This window comes from Microcaecilia unicolor, chromosome 3, assembly GCF_901765095.1.
Source record: "Microcaecilia unicolor chromosome 3, aMicUni1.1, whole genome shotgun sequence".
Classification (NCBI taxonomy): domain Eukaryota; kingdom Metazoa; phylum Chordata; class Amphibia; order Gymnophiona; family Siphonopidae; genus Microcaecilia; species Microcaecilia unicolor.
This window is the reverse complement of record NC_044033.1, coordinates 143,821,100-143,840,760: the sequence shown is the minus strand read 5'-3', so window position 1 is coordinate 143,840,760 and position 19,661 is coordinate 143,821,100. Positions and strand designations below refer to the sequence as shown.

Here is a 19,661-nt window from a genome sequence, read left to right as displayed (position 1 = left end):
TGGTGACCATTAAAAGTATTGTTATAATACAGTTAATTCAACTTATTGTTCCACCCTAAAAGTACTGACAGGTCAATGCTTTGTACTTATTTCATTGGTACTACAGTATAAAAGGCTATTTGATCCATTTTAGAAGTATACAGCAACTGATTCACAAGGTTTATTACTTTATTATATTTTTCTTTGACAAGACAGAGAACAAATGTGCAATCTATGTACTATAGTGACTCCTCCCTCTTTGTTCTATTTTGTTAGTTACAATATAGAATTGTAAAAAAATAAATAAATAAATAAACCCAATAAAGAAATTCAGCTTTTAAAATCTTTGGTCGCAACCGGGAAGCAGCAAACACAACAGGCAGACGGCAAGATGTCACACTGGTAAGCACGTATGTCGATGGATGCAAAAAGGAAGGAAGAAAAGTTTTTAGGATGAAACAAGATGTACTGTCCTTAGGGGCCAGATTTCAGTTGTGTTTTCCTTGTAAGTGTCTTCTTAGGTGGAATAATATTACCTATCATTTCTTTGAGTATTCTCAACTGTGCCTTTGTGCCTTTTCTTAGATTCAAATAGTTGTGGCTTTAGATAACTCAATCTCCCCTTCTACAACTGCTCTGAATCAGAAATTGCTCGCAATAGCCAACTGGCTTTGCACCATAAAATTGAAACTCAACCCTGATACAATACAGACTTTACTGTTCACTAGAACCACTGCAACTAATCTGGATCTCTCAATCTGGCTGGAGCCCCAGTTTATTACAACCCACTCTGAAAATTCATGCCATCACACTCGATTCGGCCTTCTTCTACCACTTACATATTTCAACCGTTGTTCAATGCTGCTTCTATAAATTTAAGTTGATTTCATCCATACCCCACTTATTTACAAAACCAGTGCTTCATGCCTTCCTTCATTCTCTGGTTATCTCCTACCTAGAATACTGCAATAGCCTCTTCTATGGATTAATACACTCTGAACACTGCCGCCTTCAATTAATACAGAACACTACCCTTAAACTTCTGACCCAGAAAATACGTTACTCCCTTCTCAAGGAAGAACATTGACTCCCAATTTCCTACAGAATTACCTTTAAAATTCTTACTCTAGTTCACCACTCCACCTTGCTCACCATCTACTCCCTTACGTCCCCCTCAGAAGATTATGTTCATCTCAGTCGAACATGCTGAAAATTCCCTCTTACTTGCAAATACGCTACGACTTTGTTTGTAATAGACTTCTTAACATTTTGGCCCAACCCTCTGGAATACTCTCCCTCCCCAACTGAGATTATTAACTTCACACAATGATTTCTGCTCCACTCTTAAAACTATCCTCCTCAAGGCTGCTTTCAATCTCACTTAGTTGCCCGCCTTCTGTGTACCTGAATTTAGCTTATGTGTATAGTGAAGACAACATATTTCAGCCTCTCGTCTTCTTCCTTTCTGACCTCTTCTGTCCTATATATGATGGAGTTCCTTTTTTCTCTCCTACTATTTACTATTGTCTTTTTCTACCTCTGCCCCTCTCCTGTTTGCTACTAAGTTCTCTACGCTTAAGAATATATACTATGTAAACCGTTCTGAAGGCCTCTGCCCTAGGATGGTACATCAAGCTTAATTAAACTTGAAACTTGATCAGAAAGCGTCAAGCAATGTACCAAAGATTCTTTCTAGGAGCAAGTGCTTCCTGCCCATACCTATCTACTTGACTACTTGTGGTGATGTGGACACCTGCCTACTTGCCTCAAAGACAAAGGTGCTGACAGAGCCTTTTCTTTTCTTTGGTGCTTGCACCATGAACTCAGTAATTGCATTCAAGTGCTCAAAGATCTATGGGTTGAGAACATCCCTCTTAATACAAGTATCCATAATGGATGGAAGACAATAATACATCATAGTACAAACCTAGTCACTACTGCTGACTCTTCCTGTGCCTGAATCTCTAGGATTCTTATAGTATGCTTCCAAGCTGATTCTGATCACAATTTGCTGGAATTGTGGCATATACTTTCCAGCATATTACAGTGATGCTACAGAAGCATTCATTATGAGATGGATTTCATCAGGATGCAGGTAAGAAAGCTGGAGGAGGAAGTGGCCAGGCTCAGAAGCATCTGGGAAAATGAAGGCTGTATCAATATGCAATAAATCAGGGGTGCACAAACCTCTGTCTTCAAGGGCCACAGGGTTTTTGGGATTATGACAGTGAATATGCACGAGTTATATTTGCACGTACAGCTTCCACTGTATAAAACATATCTCATGCATATTCATTGTTGAACTCCTATAAACCCAACTAGGTTGTGGTCCATCATGGTCAAGGTTGTACACCCCTATTATATATGACGATCTCTATGATGGACACACAGGTACAGAGAGCAACAGAGGAAGCAGAGGAGAAAGACGACATTGTTTCCTAGGTACAGGGAACCTGGAAGATAGCCCCTTCTCTCAGCAGACCACTTCAGCTGCCAAAAATATAGTGTCTGTTCTAGCTCAGCATACTTTGCCAAAATATTTCCTGACATCTCCAGTTTATGCAGAAGTGGATGGGAAGAAAAGAATTTGTAACATTTTTTAAATATGTGAAAACCCAAGAAAGTTGGTGTTTCAGTGAATCAAAATATCTTGGTACATTCTTTCCTGGTAATCCTAATGTAACTTTGTTGCTAGATTTTTCTTACTTGATCTTGTGCAACTTTCAGGTCCAATAAATTTCCCCTCTCTTCTGATGACAGAAAATAAACTGCTTCCAATTAAACAGTTATTTTCTATACAACAGTTAATCGTGAGCTAAATGCTTCAAATTCAATAAATAAGACAAAAGCACTGTTAGAAAAACACTTACATTTTGAAGAATGTGGAAGATAAATTCTACAAGGTTTCGGGAAACATTTCTTCAAAATGCTGACAAGCTGTTGGTCAGGACTGAACTTATGCAATGCTCTATTCATGACTCATAGAGCAGATAGTGAACCACTGTAGTATCTACTCCTGGAATGAAGCAGTAGCAAAACTATACAATCTTCTTCCTGAAGTCTTTTCGTGGCAGGCAGACCATGATATTGATATTTAGCTCCAGAGTATATTTCTCATACAAAAGCAGAATGACAGTCATGGTATGTAGCTTTTGATAATTAAAGCACCACATGAGATTCCAGTGTGGTTTATTATAACAATATTTTGTTTATGCTGGTTTGATAATTGAGTATTGCAATGCTGAGCTTGGCTGACCTTGGCAAATTCTCAGTATGACATTATAATTACACATCTGTTGAGGTGCTGACATTTATTGATTTGATCTGTCAAATATATTGAATTTGTACTATATCTAACTGAAATACCTTTTTTCAAAGGAAGCAAGTACATATACCTGGGCAAATCACTAGCTTCTGCTGTTTTAACTACCAAATTAGATTATAAACTCTTCAGGAAAAGAATGTATGTACCCAGGTTTAATCTGTTGTATGGAGCTATGGCTTAGGGTGCCATACAAATGCCTATGTATATATATATATATATATATATATATATATATATATATATATATATCCTGATATACAGCCTGTGACGGTCAGTGGTTTAAAAGCCACTGACTGCCACAGGCTGAATTTAACCCGGATTATTAATTGCTGGGGTCATGTCTGCTTAACTGGGTCAGCCACCGAAACAGAAGTTATAGGGGTGCTGGTATCCGCATAGCTAACAGGACAAAGATAGGACTGCCTTTTGTGTGTCCTGTCTGCCCAGTCAGCTATGTGGGCACCAGCACTGAATATGGTTGGTGCCCACATTACTACCGGCTCCTCCCCAACTCCACTCACAGACTGCCCCAGCACTAACCACACAAATTGTAATTTCTCTTTTCTTTCATTCCTTCCCTGAAAAGGTTTGCTCTATTTTGTATATTTTGTTAACTGCCTTAGACAGTGCACTAACTAGGTGATGTAGCAAATAAATTTGAAACTTGAAATTCAGCAGCACTATGTGGTCAAATGCCACTGAATATCCAGGGACAGCCTGATGAGTGAGGTTTAACTGGGCAGGAGCCTCTCCTGCTCGCTTAAAGCCATGTTGAATAAAATGGAATTATTTCCTTAAACTGTGCAACATAATATAAAATACCATTATGGCAACTTTTAAATTAAATATGTATCTTGTACCACTTCAGCCACAAATAAAATAGCCAGAAGCCCAATGTTTATGCTACAATTCAAACTTGCCAATATCATAATGAGATTTTCATCTTTTTTTTTTGTGCCTCAGTGACTATTTGCAGCCAGAATTATCGGCACCACTATATACCTTCAACTGAAAATCTATTTCTTAAAACAGACTACTTCTAATTTAAAAAATTGGCCTTTCTCTTTGAGGATTTTGGCCCAGCAGTTCCCACCTGCTTTTTTGGGCTTCCGACTAAATTGAAAACAGCTTCTATTGGAATATGCTACCAATCGCCTTCATTTGCAACTACTTGGTGTTTGGCAATAACTACAGAGTGTGACATTCTCCAAGACCCAGTACATGTGTCTCCAATGTTTGGCCAAACTGTGTTGGGACTCCCTGTCTCAACTGGCTATGAATGCTTTCTCCACAACATGGGCCAGCCCAAGGCACAGAAACTTTGTTTGGGGACAAAAATTATTTTACTCATTCCAGGTTCTTACTAGAATTCAAAGAGATAATTTTTGACTTCCTGATGATCTTGTAGGATTCATTTTATTTCTCTGTTATGTTTTTTTCTCTTTGCTTATAGAAATCACACATATCTGGTTGTATCAACAGAGGGAAAACTGTATAGCTATATTTCTGTTTGAGAGGGCATCATCAAAATATTTGAGAATGGGATCTATATTGCTCCATATTTTAATTTCCTGCCAAAGCTATAAACACCACGTGTGTCACCATATCCCTACTTTTTCTACTGTGCCTTAAAGCTGTGCAAGCAGTGAACGGATAAGAATATCTGAAACAACTGTTTACATGCCTGTGGCAAAAATTAGAAGTATGGCATGGGTGCTATGGCATGTAATAAGATTAAAGGTACCTGGTGAGGTGCAGTTGATGCTCGGATTTACCCAGCAGTTCTGTCAGTTTTAGGCATTCATCTTTGGATCTTGCTGTGTCCTGCTGGACTTGTTCCAAGCGCTTATTATTCTCACTCAGTTCTAATCCCAACTTCTGAATTTCCTTTCGGAACAGAAAAAGGTTCAGAAATGGTCATACTCTTCTAATAGGATATATTTTTAGATATTTTAGATGTGTAGTTTGAGAAAAGGGAATACAGAATAAATATTTCCAAACAATTATTCTTTTGTATGAGGAGAGATGTAACAGAAATTATAACTGTAGTTTAGAGTCATATGAAAACAGAAAAAACAAAACAAAAAATGGCTACTCAGCAATGAACAAATATTGTTCTACATTTTCCTTGAATATTTTGAGTATTTTTTTGCTTTTACTTTCCTAAAATTGCAATTCATGTGTATGTATTTATAAATCTATTTCAAAAACTGTATGTAGTATTTACACTTAGGGGTCCTTTTACTAAGCTGTGGTAAGTATACCACAGGTTTAAAACCCCTACTGCGGGTTGCACTCAGACATCCTGCAGCAGTTTTGGCATCTGCGCACACTTCACATGTGCTAAAATATATATGCTTTTTAGTGCTGAGGGCGTGTTTGGGGGGCAGAGAGTAGGCGTACCCAGCACTAATCTGTTAGCACAGCTATATCAACACACCAACTGATTAGCGCATGGCTAGCAAGTGAGCCCTTAAAGCCTAGAAAATAGGTATAATTAAGGGCTTACGTGCTAATGGCCATGTGCTAATGGGACAATAAGCGAGTGGTCATTATTTCAAAATGGAAAATGCAGCCATTTTACAGCTGTGCTAAGTGGCCTTAGTGCGTGGGAAACCACCATGTTAGTCATAGCACAGGCCACTTTCTAGTGCAGCTTAGTAAAATGGGCCCTTAGAAAGGCAGGAAGGTATAAACAGTAGATAAGAACAAGTCTAGTCAGAGGGAACCAGGAATCATCCAAAAAAAAGCGAAAGACCACCAGTATAGTAAAAAAACGATTTATTCATCAGCAACAAGGACCTGACTCAGCTATGTTTTGGCAGATACCTGCATCAGGAGTACTGACAAAACATAAATATGCATTAATAACTTTTGTAAATAAATTTGTATAAAAATGAATCAAAATGCACATACTGGAAGGCCATGAGTGCTTTAAGAATAAAAATTTGGGTTTGATGTTTTCTTTTATTTACAGGTTAAGCATTTGTCATGTCCCCTACCTCAACGCAAGCGGCGTCCTCAGGCTGCGCGGGGTCCCATTGACACACACACTTGACTGGCATAGCCCTGAGCCATGTGTGTGTAGTTCTTCTCTGGCTGCAGGCTCCTTGATTGCTTTGCTTCCATGCACCTGGCTCTGCTTTCTCTCTGCCTGGCTTCCCTTGCTTCTCTCCTATTGGTCTTCCGGTTCCTCCTTCCCCTGCTCTTGTCCTATGGCTATGCTCCTTCTCCCTGCTGGTCCCTGCTGATGTCAGATGCCAGCACTTTATCAGCTGAGCTCTTCCTGGACTCCATGCTTCGGCTTCTACTTTGGTAGGTGTTACTTTCTCAGTAGTTTTCTTCTTCTCTACTTTGTCCCTCGTTGCTGACTTTGTCTGTACCTGGATTACTCTCTTGCCTGCTGCCTGCCTACTGACTTTGCCTGTACCTGGATTACTCTCTTGCCTGCTGCCTGCCTACTGACTTTGCCTGTACCTGGATTACTCTCTTGCCTGCTGCCTGCCTATTGACTTTACCTGTGCCTGGATTACTCTCTTGTCTGCTGCCTGCCTACTGACTTTGCCTGTACCTGGATTAGTCTTGACTGGCTGCCTGCATATTGACTTTACCTGTGCCTGGATTACTCTCTTGCCTGCTGCCTGCCTATTGAGTTTAGCTGTGCCTGGATTACTCTCTTGTCTGCTGCCTGCCTACTGACTTTGCCTGTACCTGGATTACTCTCTTGCCTGCTGCCTGCCTACTGACTTTGCCTGTACCTGGATTACTCTCTTGCCTGCTGCCTGCCTATTGACTTTACCTGTGCCTGGATTACTCTCTTGTCTGCTGCCTGCCTACTGACTTTGCCTGTACCTGGATTACTGTCTTGACTGGCTGCCTGCATATTGACTTTACCTGTGCCTGGATTACTCTCTTGCCTGCTGCCTGCCTATTGAGTTTAGCTGTGCCTGGATTACTCTCTTGCCTGCCTACTGACTTTGCCTGTACCTGGATTACTCTCTTGACTTGCTGCCTGCCTATTGATTTTACCTGCGCCTGGATTACTCTCTTGCCTGCTGCCTGCCTACTGACTTTGCCTGTACCTGGATTACTGTCTTGACCGGCTGCCTGCCTATTGACCTGGATTGGCCGCTGTAGTGGACAGGATGCTGGGCTCGATGGGCCCTTGGTCTTTTCCCAGTGTGGCATTACTTATGTACTTATGACTACCTGTGTTTGGATTACTTTCTTGCCTGCCTGCCTGCCTACTGACTATGCCTGTACCTGGATTACTCTCTTGAACTGCTGTTTGCCTGGCCGATATGTTCACCACCCCATTTCCAGCTCCATCTTGTAAGTCCTGCAGGCCACCCACACCTAGGAGCTCAACCTCTGGGGAACGGCGGTCAGTGCAGGTGAAACCCGGGGTTGTCCAGCCACCAAGCAGAACTTGGTCCACATACCGGGCTCAGCGGCGCTCTACTTGGTACAAGAACTCACAAGTCTGACAGCATTATATACTCCAACAAGGGTGGTTGAGAGATGACCCTGTTGACTGTGAACACTTTAAAAAAACTTTGGGGATCGGTGGGGAAAATGAGGGGAACAATCTCCATTCTTTACAAATTTATTAGGGGTACAAGCTTTCAGAAGTATACTTATATGACTGAATCTTAATGCTGAGTTTACTGTGAGTGAATGGAAAGCTATTTTTTATTTATTTATTGCATTTGTACCCCACACTTTCCCGCTCATCGCAGGCTCAATACGGCTTACATAGTAACAAAAATACAATCTATAGTAACAGAATCAACAAAGGGGTATGTGATAGGACCAATGAACAAGGCATACATGGGATAGAAGAGGTATGAGAAAAAGGATAGGGATAGGTAAGTATATTTTTAGAAGTCAACAAACCATCAGTGTGCGCTTTTGAAAGAAAATGCCTATAAAGTATTAACACGATGGTATTACACACCTGTGAAATGTCATGCTATGTTCCCCACGGCCTCCCACGCTTGTTGGCACTGTGGAGCTGGGGTTGGAACATTTTTACATATCTGATGGTCCTGTGATCAGATAAACCCTTTTGGGAGAAGATTGTTTCCAAGATTGTTATTCACACAGGCAGCTCTTTCCCTTGCAATCCAAGATGGTGCCTATTGGGACTGGGCAATAGGCGTGGCCTGAAGTGGCAACACCACCTTAAGAGAATGTGCTTGACGGGTGCTAAGAGTGTTATTGTAAGCCACTGGAAAAAATCAGTGGGACCTACTGAGGCTGACTGGATTTTGAAACTTATCTTTGGTTGGTGAAATGGAACAACTTACGGATAAGAGACTGGGCCACTTTGACCCCGCTTCCAATCTATGGACTCATTTTAATACTTTAACCCAGAATTCTTAAAGGTTTTGTGGGACTGGGATTAGGGAGGGGGGTGGGATGGGGAACTTCAGTTTGGGGTTGGGGCACATAGAGGCATATTTTCAAAGCACTTAGCCTTCCAAAGTTCCATAGGTTTCTATGGAACTTTGGAAGGCTAAGTGCTTTGAAAATATGCCTCCTTGTATTTCAAGTTATACCTTCGGTATGATTCTAAGTGCACTCTATAAAAGTTTGAAGGTAATACTACTGCAACCTGTATTGGACATATTGTACTTATACTCATTCTGTTTTTCAATAAAAATGTAATGTTAAAAAAAAAGAATAAAAATTTGGTAGTGGAATATTCCAGAGGAAGAAACCTAAAAAATTGTACCACTGACTCTTCCACCAGATCCTCTACAGGAGATTTATCTTAGACATATAGACCTTGTGGAAGATGCAGTGTTTGCCCTCATGCTATGGACATTATCACCTTCATTCATCCATAGTCAAAAATGGTCTTCACTCAGACATTCCTCAAACTGCAACAAGGCATGTGTGATATACATTATTCAGTGTCCTTGTCAGCTCATGTTATATGGGCAAGACTAAATGGATTATTAAGACAAGAATTATAGAGCACAAGAGCGCAACATCATCTCAGAACCGATAGTGAAGCACTGAAACACTTTTAACCACACCACTGATGATTTAAAGTTCTTTGTATACAAAGTCCTTCACAAATTCTGGAACGGAGGCGACACAGACCATTGGTTACTGAGAGAAAACCAGAGGACTATTTATTTTCTAAAAGAATTTGCTCCATCTGGTTTAAATTCTGAGACAGACCTGAGGCCATTTTCATAACGAGAACCACTTCTCCTCCCAGTTAGCAGAACAATCAAAATAAGAATAAGAACACCGTTTATATTGTGGTAGCACTGCAAAACAGCTCTTTTCTTCAGCTGAAAGTAGAGAGGTGTGGTAGCCGTGTTAGTCCACTCTTAAGGTTATCAATAGAAATCAAACAAAGACAAAGAAGGGCAACCTTCGAAAGCTAATCAAGAAATGTATTAAGTTATGTCCAATAAAAAAAGGTATCATCTTATTTTCTTTTCCATGTTTTATTTTGTTTGATTTCTATTGATAACCTTCAGCTGAAAGAAATTGACACAACTGTTGGTGATATATTATAAATAAAGTGACATCACTGTGCGTGCCAAAATAATCAAATGCAGGAAAACTTACCATGTAAATTAGAGAAAAAAAAGACAAAAAAAAAAAAAATATATATATATATAAAAGAAAGAAAAGGGTATTAACATGTTGTTAGAGACTCTTCTCACATTATCAATTTACTTGAGGATATAGCTCATTTCGGTAATCTGTCCTGGTCTCTTCCAACACATTAGATATATGTTGTTATCAGTATAAATATAAATATACATTGCTGTGTGTGTGTGTGTGTATATATATATATATATATATATATATATATATATATATATATATATACATACACATATATATGTTTCACAATGACAGTTCTTCTTTCAAGGTCATTTATCTTCTCCATATTTCCCTCACTGTTATTCATATTTCCTTCTATCTAGTGACACTCACTCCTTCACATACCTCTATAGAAATGGAGAAAAGAGAGCAACATCTGGAAAACTGTATATAGAACATAAGAATAGCCATACTGGGCAGACCAATGGTAGATCCGGCCACATCCAAGTACCTGGCAGAAGCCCAAGTAGTAGCAACATTCCATGCTACCAATCCCAGAGCAAGCAGTGGCTTGCTCATGTTTATTTCAATAGCAGACTATAGACCTTTCCCTCGAGGAACTTGACCAAACCTTTTTTTAAACCAAAATATGCTAACCACTGTTACCACATCCTCTGGCAAAAAATTCCAGAGATTAACTATTTGTTGAGTGAAAAAGTATTTCTAAGCAATTTTCTAGTCTTTATACTTATTGAAAGAGGTAAAAAAAAAATCGATTCACTTTTACCTGTTCAACATCACTCAGGATTTTGTAGATCTCAATCATCTCTCTCTTCAGCCATCTTATCCAAGCTGAAGAACCCTAACCTCTTTAGCTTTTCCTCATATAAGACAGGTTCCATCCCATTTATTATTTTGGTCACTCTTCTTTGAACCTTTTCTAATTCCGTTATATCTTTTTTGAGATATAGCAACCAGAATTGAACACAGTAAAAGTAAGGTTGTACCATGGAGCAGATACAGAGGCATTATAGTATTCTTGGTCTTATTTATCATCCCTTTCCTAATAGTTCCTAGCATCCTGTTTGCTTTTTTTGGCTGCCGCCACATACATAAGAACATACATAAGATTACCCATATTGGGTCAGACCAATGGTCCATCTAGCCCAGTATCCTGTTTTCCAAACAGTGGCCAAGTCAGGTCACAAGCACCTGGCAGAAACCCAATTAGTAACAACATACCATGCTACCAATCCTGGGGCAAATAGTTGCTTCCCCATGTCTGTCTCAATAGCAGACTATGGACCTTTCCTCCAGCAATTTGTCCAAACCTATCAGAAGATTTCAGTGTACAGTCTACAATGACACTGGATCTTTTTCTTGGGTGCTGACTCCCAAGTAGACCCTAGCATCAGGTAACTATGATTTGGATTACTCTTCCCAATGTGTATCACTTTGCATTTGTCTATATTAAAGTTCATCTGCCATTTTTGGATGCCCAGTCTTCCAAATTCCTAAGGTCTTTCTGCAATTTTTCATAGTCTGCATGTGTTTAACAACTTGGAATAATTATGTGTCATCTTCAGATTTAATCACCTCATTTGTCATTCTGATTTTCAGATCATTTATAAATGACCTGGAAAAGACAAGAGCATGGAAAATAAGATCCTGGATCTATAGCATGTGATAGATGAAGATGACTTGGATTTAGTGGCAGTCAGGGAGACATGGTTCACAGAAAACCATGCCTGGACTATTATCAGTTCAAGAGGGGCATGGTAGAGGTATTTGATATACTGACTTTCTGTGGTACAACCAAAGCGGTTTACATTTATTATATGCAGGTACTTTCTCTGTCCCTAGTGGGCTCACAGTCTTGTTTTTGTACCTGAGGCAATGGAGGGTTAAGTGACTTGCCCAGGGCCAAAAGGAGAAGTAGTGGGAATTGAACTGATTTCCCCAGGTTCTCAGCCCACTGCACTAATCATTAGGCTACCATTAGGAGTGGTGTTGTATGGAAAAGATGATATTAAAGGAATAGAACTCTTGGACTTGGGATAAAGAGGCAGAACTACTCACTTGTCCTTTAGATTGCAAGCTCTATGAGCAGGGCCTGTCCTTTTATGTTAAATTGCACAGCGCTGCATAACCCTAGTAGCGCTTTAGAAATGTTAAGTAGTAGTAGTAACTATGGATTAATTTAGAAAGAAGGAGTGGGAAATCTATTTACATTGGTGTGGTATACAGGCCTCCTTCACAGGCAGAAGTGGAGAGAGATTTAATTGATGATATTTACAATATAGCTATGAATGAGAAAGTACCACTAGCAGGTGATTTCAATATGCCAGATGTTGATTGGGATGCCCTTGTTGCAGGTGTCTCTAGAAGTAAGGAGATTCTGGATATCTAAAGGGAGATTTGTTCCAGCAGTTGATACTGGAACCTATGAGGTATGGAGCCATATAGGACCTAGAGATTATGAATGGGTAGTGTATTTCTAATGTTATAGTTGGTGAACACCTGGCATCCAGTGATCACCAGATGGTATAGTTCCATATTAAGGAACATGTGGAGAGAATTCTAGACTTCAAAAGACTAACTTTGTCAAGATGGGGGAATACTTCAAGGAGTTGTTAGCAATATGGACACATCTAGGGAAAGCAGAAAAGCAGTGGGAAAAATTGAAAAAAGCTACTGTAAGGGCAACAAACCTCATTGTTACAAAAGTAAATAAAACTAAGAGGAAAAGACGACCACCGATGTAGTCGCTGAAACGGTAAGGGAAAAGAGATAAGCCTTCATGAACTACAAAGGACTGCAGAAAAAGGAAGGCACGCAATAATATTTGGAAAAGCTAAGAGAAGGTGGTAAAGTAGTCAGGAAAGCAGAGATGCAAACAGAAGAAAAATAAATCCCAGTCAATAAGGCAAAGTGGAATCGAATGAAGTTGTTTGTCTTCTGACATTTAGTTGATGCAGTTCCATGTGGATCCCTTTCCATGTGTGCTTAAAAAGTATTTTCTGGAAAGATCTCTAGATGTTTCTGACAGCTCATATGATACAAGCATTTGACCCACATATGTGCCTTCGTTGAAGCTGCTCATTGCCAGAGTACCATGGAAACAGTTTCCTGCATACAGTATCAAACTGCCATACAAAACTTGTTATTGTACAGATGTGCTAGTATTGTAATTGATATTCTTAAAATCTATAAATATGGATTTCAGTTTGACAGATCAAATACCCACCCACATGCACTTGTCTTCCAATTTATTACATACAAAAAAACTTAAGCTGTAAACAGCATTAATAAAAGTACAGTTTTACATATTGATGCATGTTAACTACAGAGCTGTTTTGGACTTCTGCTATGATACAGGAAGTCACAACAAGATTTGACAGCATTTTAAAACATTCTTTACTGATTTATAAATTATTAATTCTGGTTTCACTTCCTTTTTTAAAATCAAGTTTCTTGCCATGGTTGAAAACAATGGTGAGGTAGTTTTATAAAGGTCTCACCACATATATACAGGATTTACATGCACAAAAGAGTATGGCCATATATGTACATAGGTGTCAAAAGGATCACACGTATTTACACACATACTGTGTAGGCATTCCCAGGAGCACACTTTAGGTAAATAAGAGGCAGAGTTGCAATATACATGCATTTTTAAAAATAAAATACACATGTACATGCATTGAAAGTAATTTTATAAAAGCACTTCTACACATATTTATGTGACTAAAGTGCCTCTTATAAAGTTAGCCTTGGCATCAATTTAAATGCAGTGATCGGAATGAATGTAGTTTTACATGAACCAGGTATAGGCCTGTTCTTTTTGGAAGATTTGTACATGCTTGTTAAATTTTAATATTTTTTTTAGATATTGCACTTGCCTAGGAATGCCTAGCTACTTGTTTGTAAACCGCATAGAACTCTTAGGGGTAAATGTGGGACAGAAAAGCCAATTGTATTGTATTCTGGAGTGAGTTCACACTTGCTTCCGAACAGGCGTAAGTGTCTATAATTTCATTTTAGGTGTGACTTCTGTAGGATCTGTCCTTGCATGTTATAAAGATGTATGGGTACTTTTTTAACATCTGCAGTAGGGTTAATATTCCTGATGGTATGGATCACATAAGTTGGGACCTGGTGATGCTTGAAGAATGGTCTAGAATTTGGCAGCTAAGAATTAAAGCTAAAAAAATGCAGGGTCATGCACTTGAGCTACAAAAACCTGAGGGAGAGGTACAGTTTAAGCGGTGAAGTGCTTCTGTGTACAAAAGAGGAGCAGGACTTGATGTGATCATAAGTGATGATCTTAAGGTGGCCAAAGAGGTGACCGCCTAAAGTTAAGCAAAGTTTATAGAATATGTACATGCCTGTCCCCATGACTAAAAGGCGCAAACATTTATGCCAACTAAAACTTGATGTAAATGCCCACGCCTAACTTAGGCACAGATCAGGCATATTCTATAAATGTGAATGTAATTTTTAGAAAAGCCCACAACCTGCCCATGCCTCTCCCACAGCCACACCCTTTTGAGATCCACGTTTTAGAATTTAAGTGCACCATTTTTACGGAAGGTCCAAGAAAACAAAAGGGCAAACGATCTGCAAACTCCAAGGTGGAAAAATGACAAAGCAGATCGATATAAGACAAACAATAGTTTATTATTGTAAATGTAATGTACAGATCAGCCCGACACAGGCCGTGTTTCGCCCAACAGGGCTGCTTCAGGGGCTACACAATGATCTTTTACTGCCAAAATATGGTGAATATGTATTGATGAAAACAAATGTACAGAAAACTGCAACCATTGGTCTTCTAAAATATGTTGAAAAAAACAGCTCAATTGAATAAACGAAAAGGAGTGGTAACATGAACGCCGTTTCAAACACTCTCTTCACGTCGGTGCTATCGGAGTGAAGAGAGTGTTTGAACGGCGTTCATGTTACCACTCCTTTTCGTTTATTCAATTGAGCTGTTTTTTTCAACATATTTTAGAAGACCAATGGTTGCAGTTTTCTGTACATTTGTTTTCATCAATACATATTCACCATATTTTGGCAGTAAAAGATCATTGTGTAGCCCCTGTACGCATAAATTCTAATTAGTGCCAAATAGTGCCAATAATTGCTTATCCAAAACTGTTCTCAGCATCATAGACAACTCATATGTCTTAAACTACTTTGTAACACATTATTTTAGTAGTATGGATCTTCAGAAATAACACAAATGCTGCAGAATCAACTTACCTTAAGCAGCAGAGTGTAAATTGTCATTAATCCAAAATGATTTTTCAAGACCTTTTGTTTGAATAGATTTGCAGTAAAAAAAAAATAAAGCTACTTAACTTCAAGCTTCAAAAACAGTCAGAACCTCTGCCGACATGGCCAGGTTTCATTTTCCTTCTTTAGGGAAGAGCTTCAATTTAATTCTTCTCACTTCATACTAAGTTTTTTTATATAGAGTTTTGTATTAAGTCTCAATATGCTTGGTACTGAGAGGGTTTTCTTTTTTTTTTTTGTATGGTGAGTTTTATGGGGAAATGAGCATTGTTGGGGGATTGCTCTGTGGATGCAGGATTTGTTTGATTTAAATACTGTATGGTGGAAAAATATGTGTATTGGGAGATTGGGTTCAATTGGGGATCAAAAGTGTAACATGTATTTCTGCCAGTCTTTAATGTGGCTTTCAGGTGCTGAATCTTGTACTGTTGCCCTTGTTGCAGTTATTTGTTGGGGGGGGGGGGGCAGGGTGGGAAGGGGATGACCATGATGTGGCATTTAACCAGTCAATACTGGGGTAACTGAAATCACCCATTATTATAATGTTGCAAAATTTGCTAGCTTTTCTAATTTCTCTTAACATTTCTTCATCTGTCCGATTGTTCTGACCTGATGGATACTAGTATAGCCCTACGCGTATATTCTTTCCCTTCACACATGGAATTTCTACCCTTAATGATTCCACGTTGCTCTCTTTTTCATGCAGAACTTTTATTTTGTTTGACTCAATTCCCTTTTTAACATACAGTGCAATTCCCCCCCTTCTAATTTGATCCACCCTATCATTGCGATATAACTTATACCATGGTTAACAGTTATGCATATTTTCAAAGCACTTAGCCTTCCAAAGTTCCATAGAAATCTATGGAACTTTGGAAGGGTGCTTTGAAAATATGCCTAAGTGTGTCCCATTCTCCTTCCACTAGTTCTCTGAGATAACTATTATATATACCCTAACTCTCCCACCTTATCTTTTAGGCTTCTAGCATCTGTATACAGACACTTCAAAGTGCGTTTATTCCTTGCATCTACAAGCTGCATAGATGTTGACAGGGTATAATTTGCAACCTTTGCTCTGTTCTACCCTTAAACACTTCTGGTTTTCTTTCACCTTTGTTGAAACCTCTCTATTGGGATTCCTAAATGTCCTTTTATAATAGTATCCTTCAAGAATACCTCACTCTAAACCATGTGCTCCTGAGTGACTGTCAGCTCCCCCTTCCCCATTCTAATTTAAAAGCTGCTCTATCTCCTTTTTAAATGATAGTGCCAGCAGCCTGTTTCTATCCCGGTTAAGGTGGAATCCATCCTTTCAGAATAGGCTCTTCCTTCCCCAGAATGTTGCTCAGTTCCTAACAGATCTAAATCTCTCCTCCCTGTACCATCGTCTCATACACGCATTCAAACTTCAGAGCTCTGAACTGTTCTGCTTTACCTGCAAATGAAAGATTACAGATTATTTTTCAAAATGAACTACAAACTATATGTATCTATCCATTGTCAAATGAGACAGTAGATGGACCCCCCCCCCCCCCCAGGTAATCCCCATCCCTACACAGTTGCTCACAAACTGAAGAATAGTGAAAAGAAGGTTTTTTACAATCTCAAAGAGGAAGAGAAAGTAGCAATTAACTCTCAAGAATGACACCAGTATTACTATAAACACTGAATAGCAATTATGGATACAGATGTTTAATTAAATACACAACTAATGGACAGAACTTTTTATGAAAAATTTAATAAGGAGAGAAGAATGGAATTAAAGAAGGATATAGATTCAGTTTTGATGACAGCCTTAGATGGCAGTTACATTATAAAGAATGAATTTGGATAAAGTAGACTACCCTTAGATTCCTGTATTCTACATATTATCAAAAATTCATAAATCCCAGACTTCACCATCAGGCAAACCTATTGTGTCAAGTATCAGATCAATATTGCAAGCACCGTCCATTTCTTAAACCTGTTGGTACCATCCATTCCATACTTGATTCAATGGACATAATAAATAGGAAAAGATTCATTAAGGCCATGGTAGATGTCAAATCTCTATACACAAATATCCCTCAGACTGAAGCCCTAGATGGGATAAAACAGATTCTGTTAAGAAATAGTATATCAAAAAGAATACCTACAGAGTTCCTTATGATTTTAGCGGAATAGGCACTGAGAATTACTCTTGTTTTGATAAGGTCTTTATAGCAGGTCTTCTATAATCAAACTAAAGGAACAGGGATGGGCTGTACCATGGACCCATCTATAGCAAATCTGTACACAACTAAATTTGAAAAGATCATCTTGTCGAATCATCTCTACTATGATCAATTTATAACTCGTAAAAGATATACAGATGAGCTTTTTTTATTTGGAGAGGCACAAGAGAACAACTTGCCCATTTCTCAAGAACGACAGGTCTGACGGATTTCAGAGAAAATCACTGAATAAAACTTAAAATGGTGCAGAAGCTAGCTGATAAGCATCCTACCATTGCACCATCTTGACTTTGCCCCATTCAATAAGTTTGACCAACAAACTGTACGTACATCACCCCTTTGATATGTGCAATTTTTTGTAGTGCTTTTATTTAAGGATAGGCTTACTCCCCATATAAGCATGTATCCCTAATATCACTGGACATGCTATTAAAAAGTGAATTTACTCTGAATTCAAATAAAAGTGGTCTTTTATCACATCTTGATTTACCACAAGAGTCACTAACCTACGGCATCTTAGTATCACAGGTTGACGACTCCTGTGGTAAATGAATAATACTGATTGCAAACAGTGTTATTCAACCAGGCGTCAGCATTGGGCCACCAAGCCACAGCCCAATGCTCAGCCATCTCTTAAAGGAGCCTGCATGTTTAACTGGAAGATGTGGCTAGAGCACACTCCCAAAGCCATAAGCTCCTTTAGTGTTGATACCCCAAATCAAGCCACCATCCAAAAAGTGAAACCTCTAACTGCCCCATCAGTAAGGTTCTAGAAACCCTGGTGTCGATCCTTAGTGGTAGTCTACCTGATGGAAAAATAATCCCAGTTTGTAGCTGGGGTTATTGTACCAGCTATACTGTGTCGTGCGGTGTACAGCCATGGTATAGTATTTTGCATTTGATTACTATGTAAAACACAGTAATTTGAGTAACACTGGGTTACGGCAAGACAACCTGCATTACTGCCTTTTAAGACATATTAAGAGGCAAATAACGTGGTGTTTATTGACCTAATGCCCCCCCCCCCCCCGATTCAGCAGTCTTCCAGACATAGTCCAGTCTCCTTTTTCTCCAAAACTCAAATGTAAAGTAAGCCTATAAGAGTTGATAAGAAATGTAAACTGCATGCATTTATGAAAATATATATCCAATATTTTAATTCTAATTTTAAAAGTCCTTTTAAAACATTAAGCCCATACATTGCTGCTACATGGCTTAATGCTAGATCCAAGCATAATTTCATAGGTTAAGCAGATTTCTTTGACAAACTATTATGTTTAAATAACCAAATTTCACCATCCCAGGGTCTAACTAGATGGTTCATAAACTTTTCAAGTGTTGCATCCAAACCTGGGACCTGTAGCTCCATAGCAACTAAACCAAGTAAAATCAACCAACATATATTGAACACAGCATATATATATATATATATATATATATATATACACACAAACACTCCAAAACACAAATATTGCTACACAGTGAAAACATAATTAATTCAGCATTAGAATAAAAAAGTTTTTTTTCAGATCACAGTTGTATTCAGGTTCATTTATTACACATGCCAATATATTATGTCCTTCCTCTATTTTTGTGTTCCAGGCAGCTACCTTCTGTTTCTTTAGGCTTTGCCGATACCCAACGTTTTCCAACCACAGGTCCCCCCAGAATCTAGAAGAAAAATCCTTTTGAATCACATAATAGATGTAACCTTCATTTAATACTGGAGGAGTGGCCTAGTGGTTAGGGTGGTGGACTTTGGTCCTGGGGAACTGAGGAACTGAGTTTGATTCCCGGCACAGGCAGCTCCTTGTGACTATGAGCAAGTCACTTAACCCTCCATTGCCCGCCGCATTGAGCCTGCCATGAGTGGGAAAGCGCGGGGTACAAATGTAACAAAAAAATTTTTTAAAAAAACCTCTCCCAGGCCAAAAAAAACATGACTCAAGCGCCCAGGGGCTTGAGGAGAACCATGCTCGCCCTTCACTGTGTCTCCTAATCCTTAACTCTATTTGTCTTTGTTTTCCTGCCTTATTGTCTTCATCTCAAAACTCATTTTCATTTCTTTTACACAGACCTACATAGCTATACTTTGATCAATGAGAGGCAAATATTCAAAGGGTTTAGACAACTGAGAGTCAGGCTCCTAAATTGGCCTCTTTGAAAATTTGCTAGGGCTGAGTTCCCAAATTTATGCATCTGGGTTCTACTAGGCTCCTAAATTTATGCATCTGGGTTTCACTAGGCTCCTAAATTTAGAAACCTAAAAAGTG

The 19,661-nt window shown here is 38.9% G+C and overlaps 1 protein-coding gene across 1 annotated transcript in view; it reads right to left on the bottom strand.

Annotated features, from left to right (window-relative positions):
- Positions 1-19,661, bottom strand: part of SDCCAG8 (serologically defined colon cancer antigen 8) — a 434,015-nt gene that overhangs the window by 281,098 nt on the left and 133,256 nt on the right. Inside the window, exon 13 of the mRNA XM_030196427.1 lies at positions 5,049-5,191. Coding sequence (XP_030052287.1) covers positions 5,049-5,191 — 143 coding nt within the window. The remainder of the gene's footprint in view (positions 1-5,048; positions 5,192-19,661) is intronic.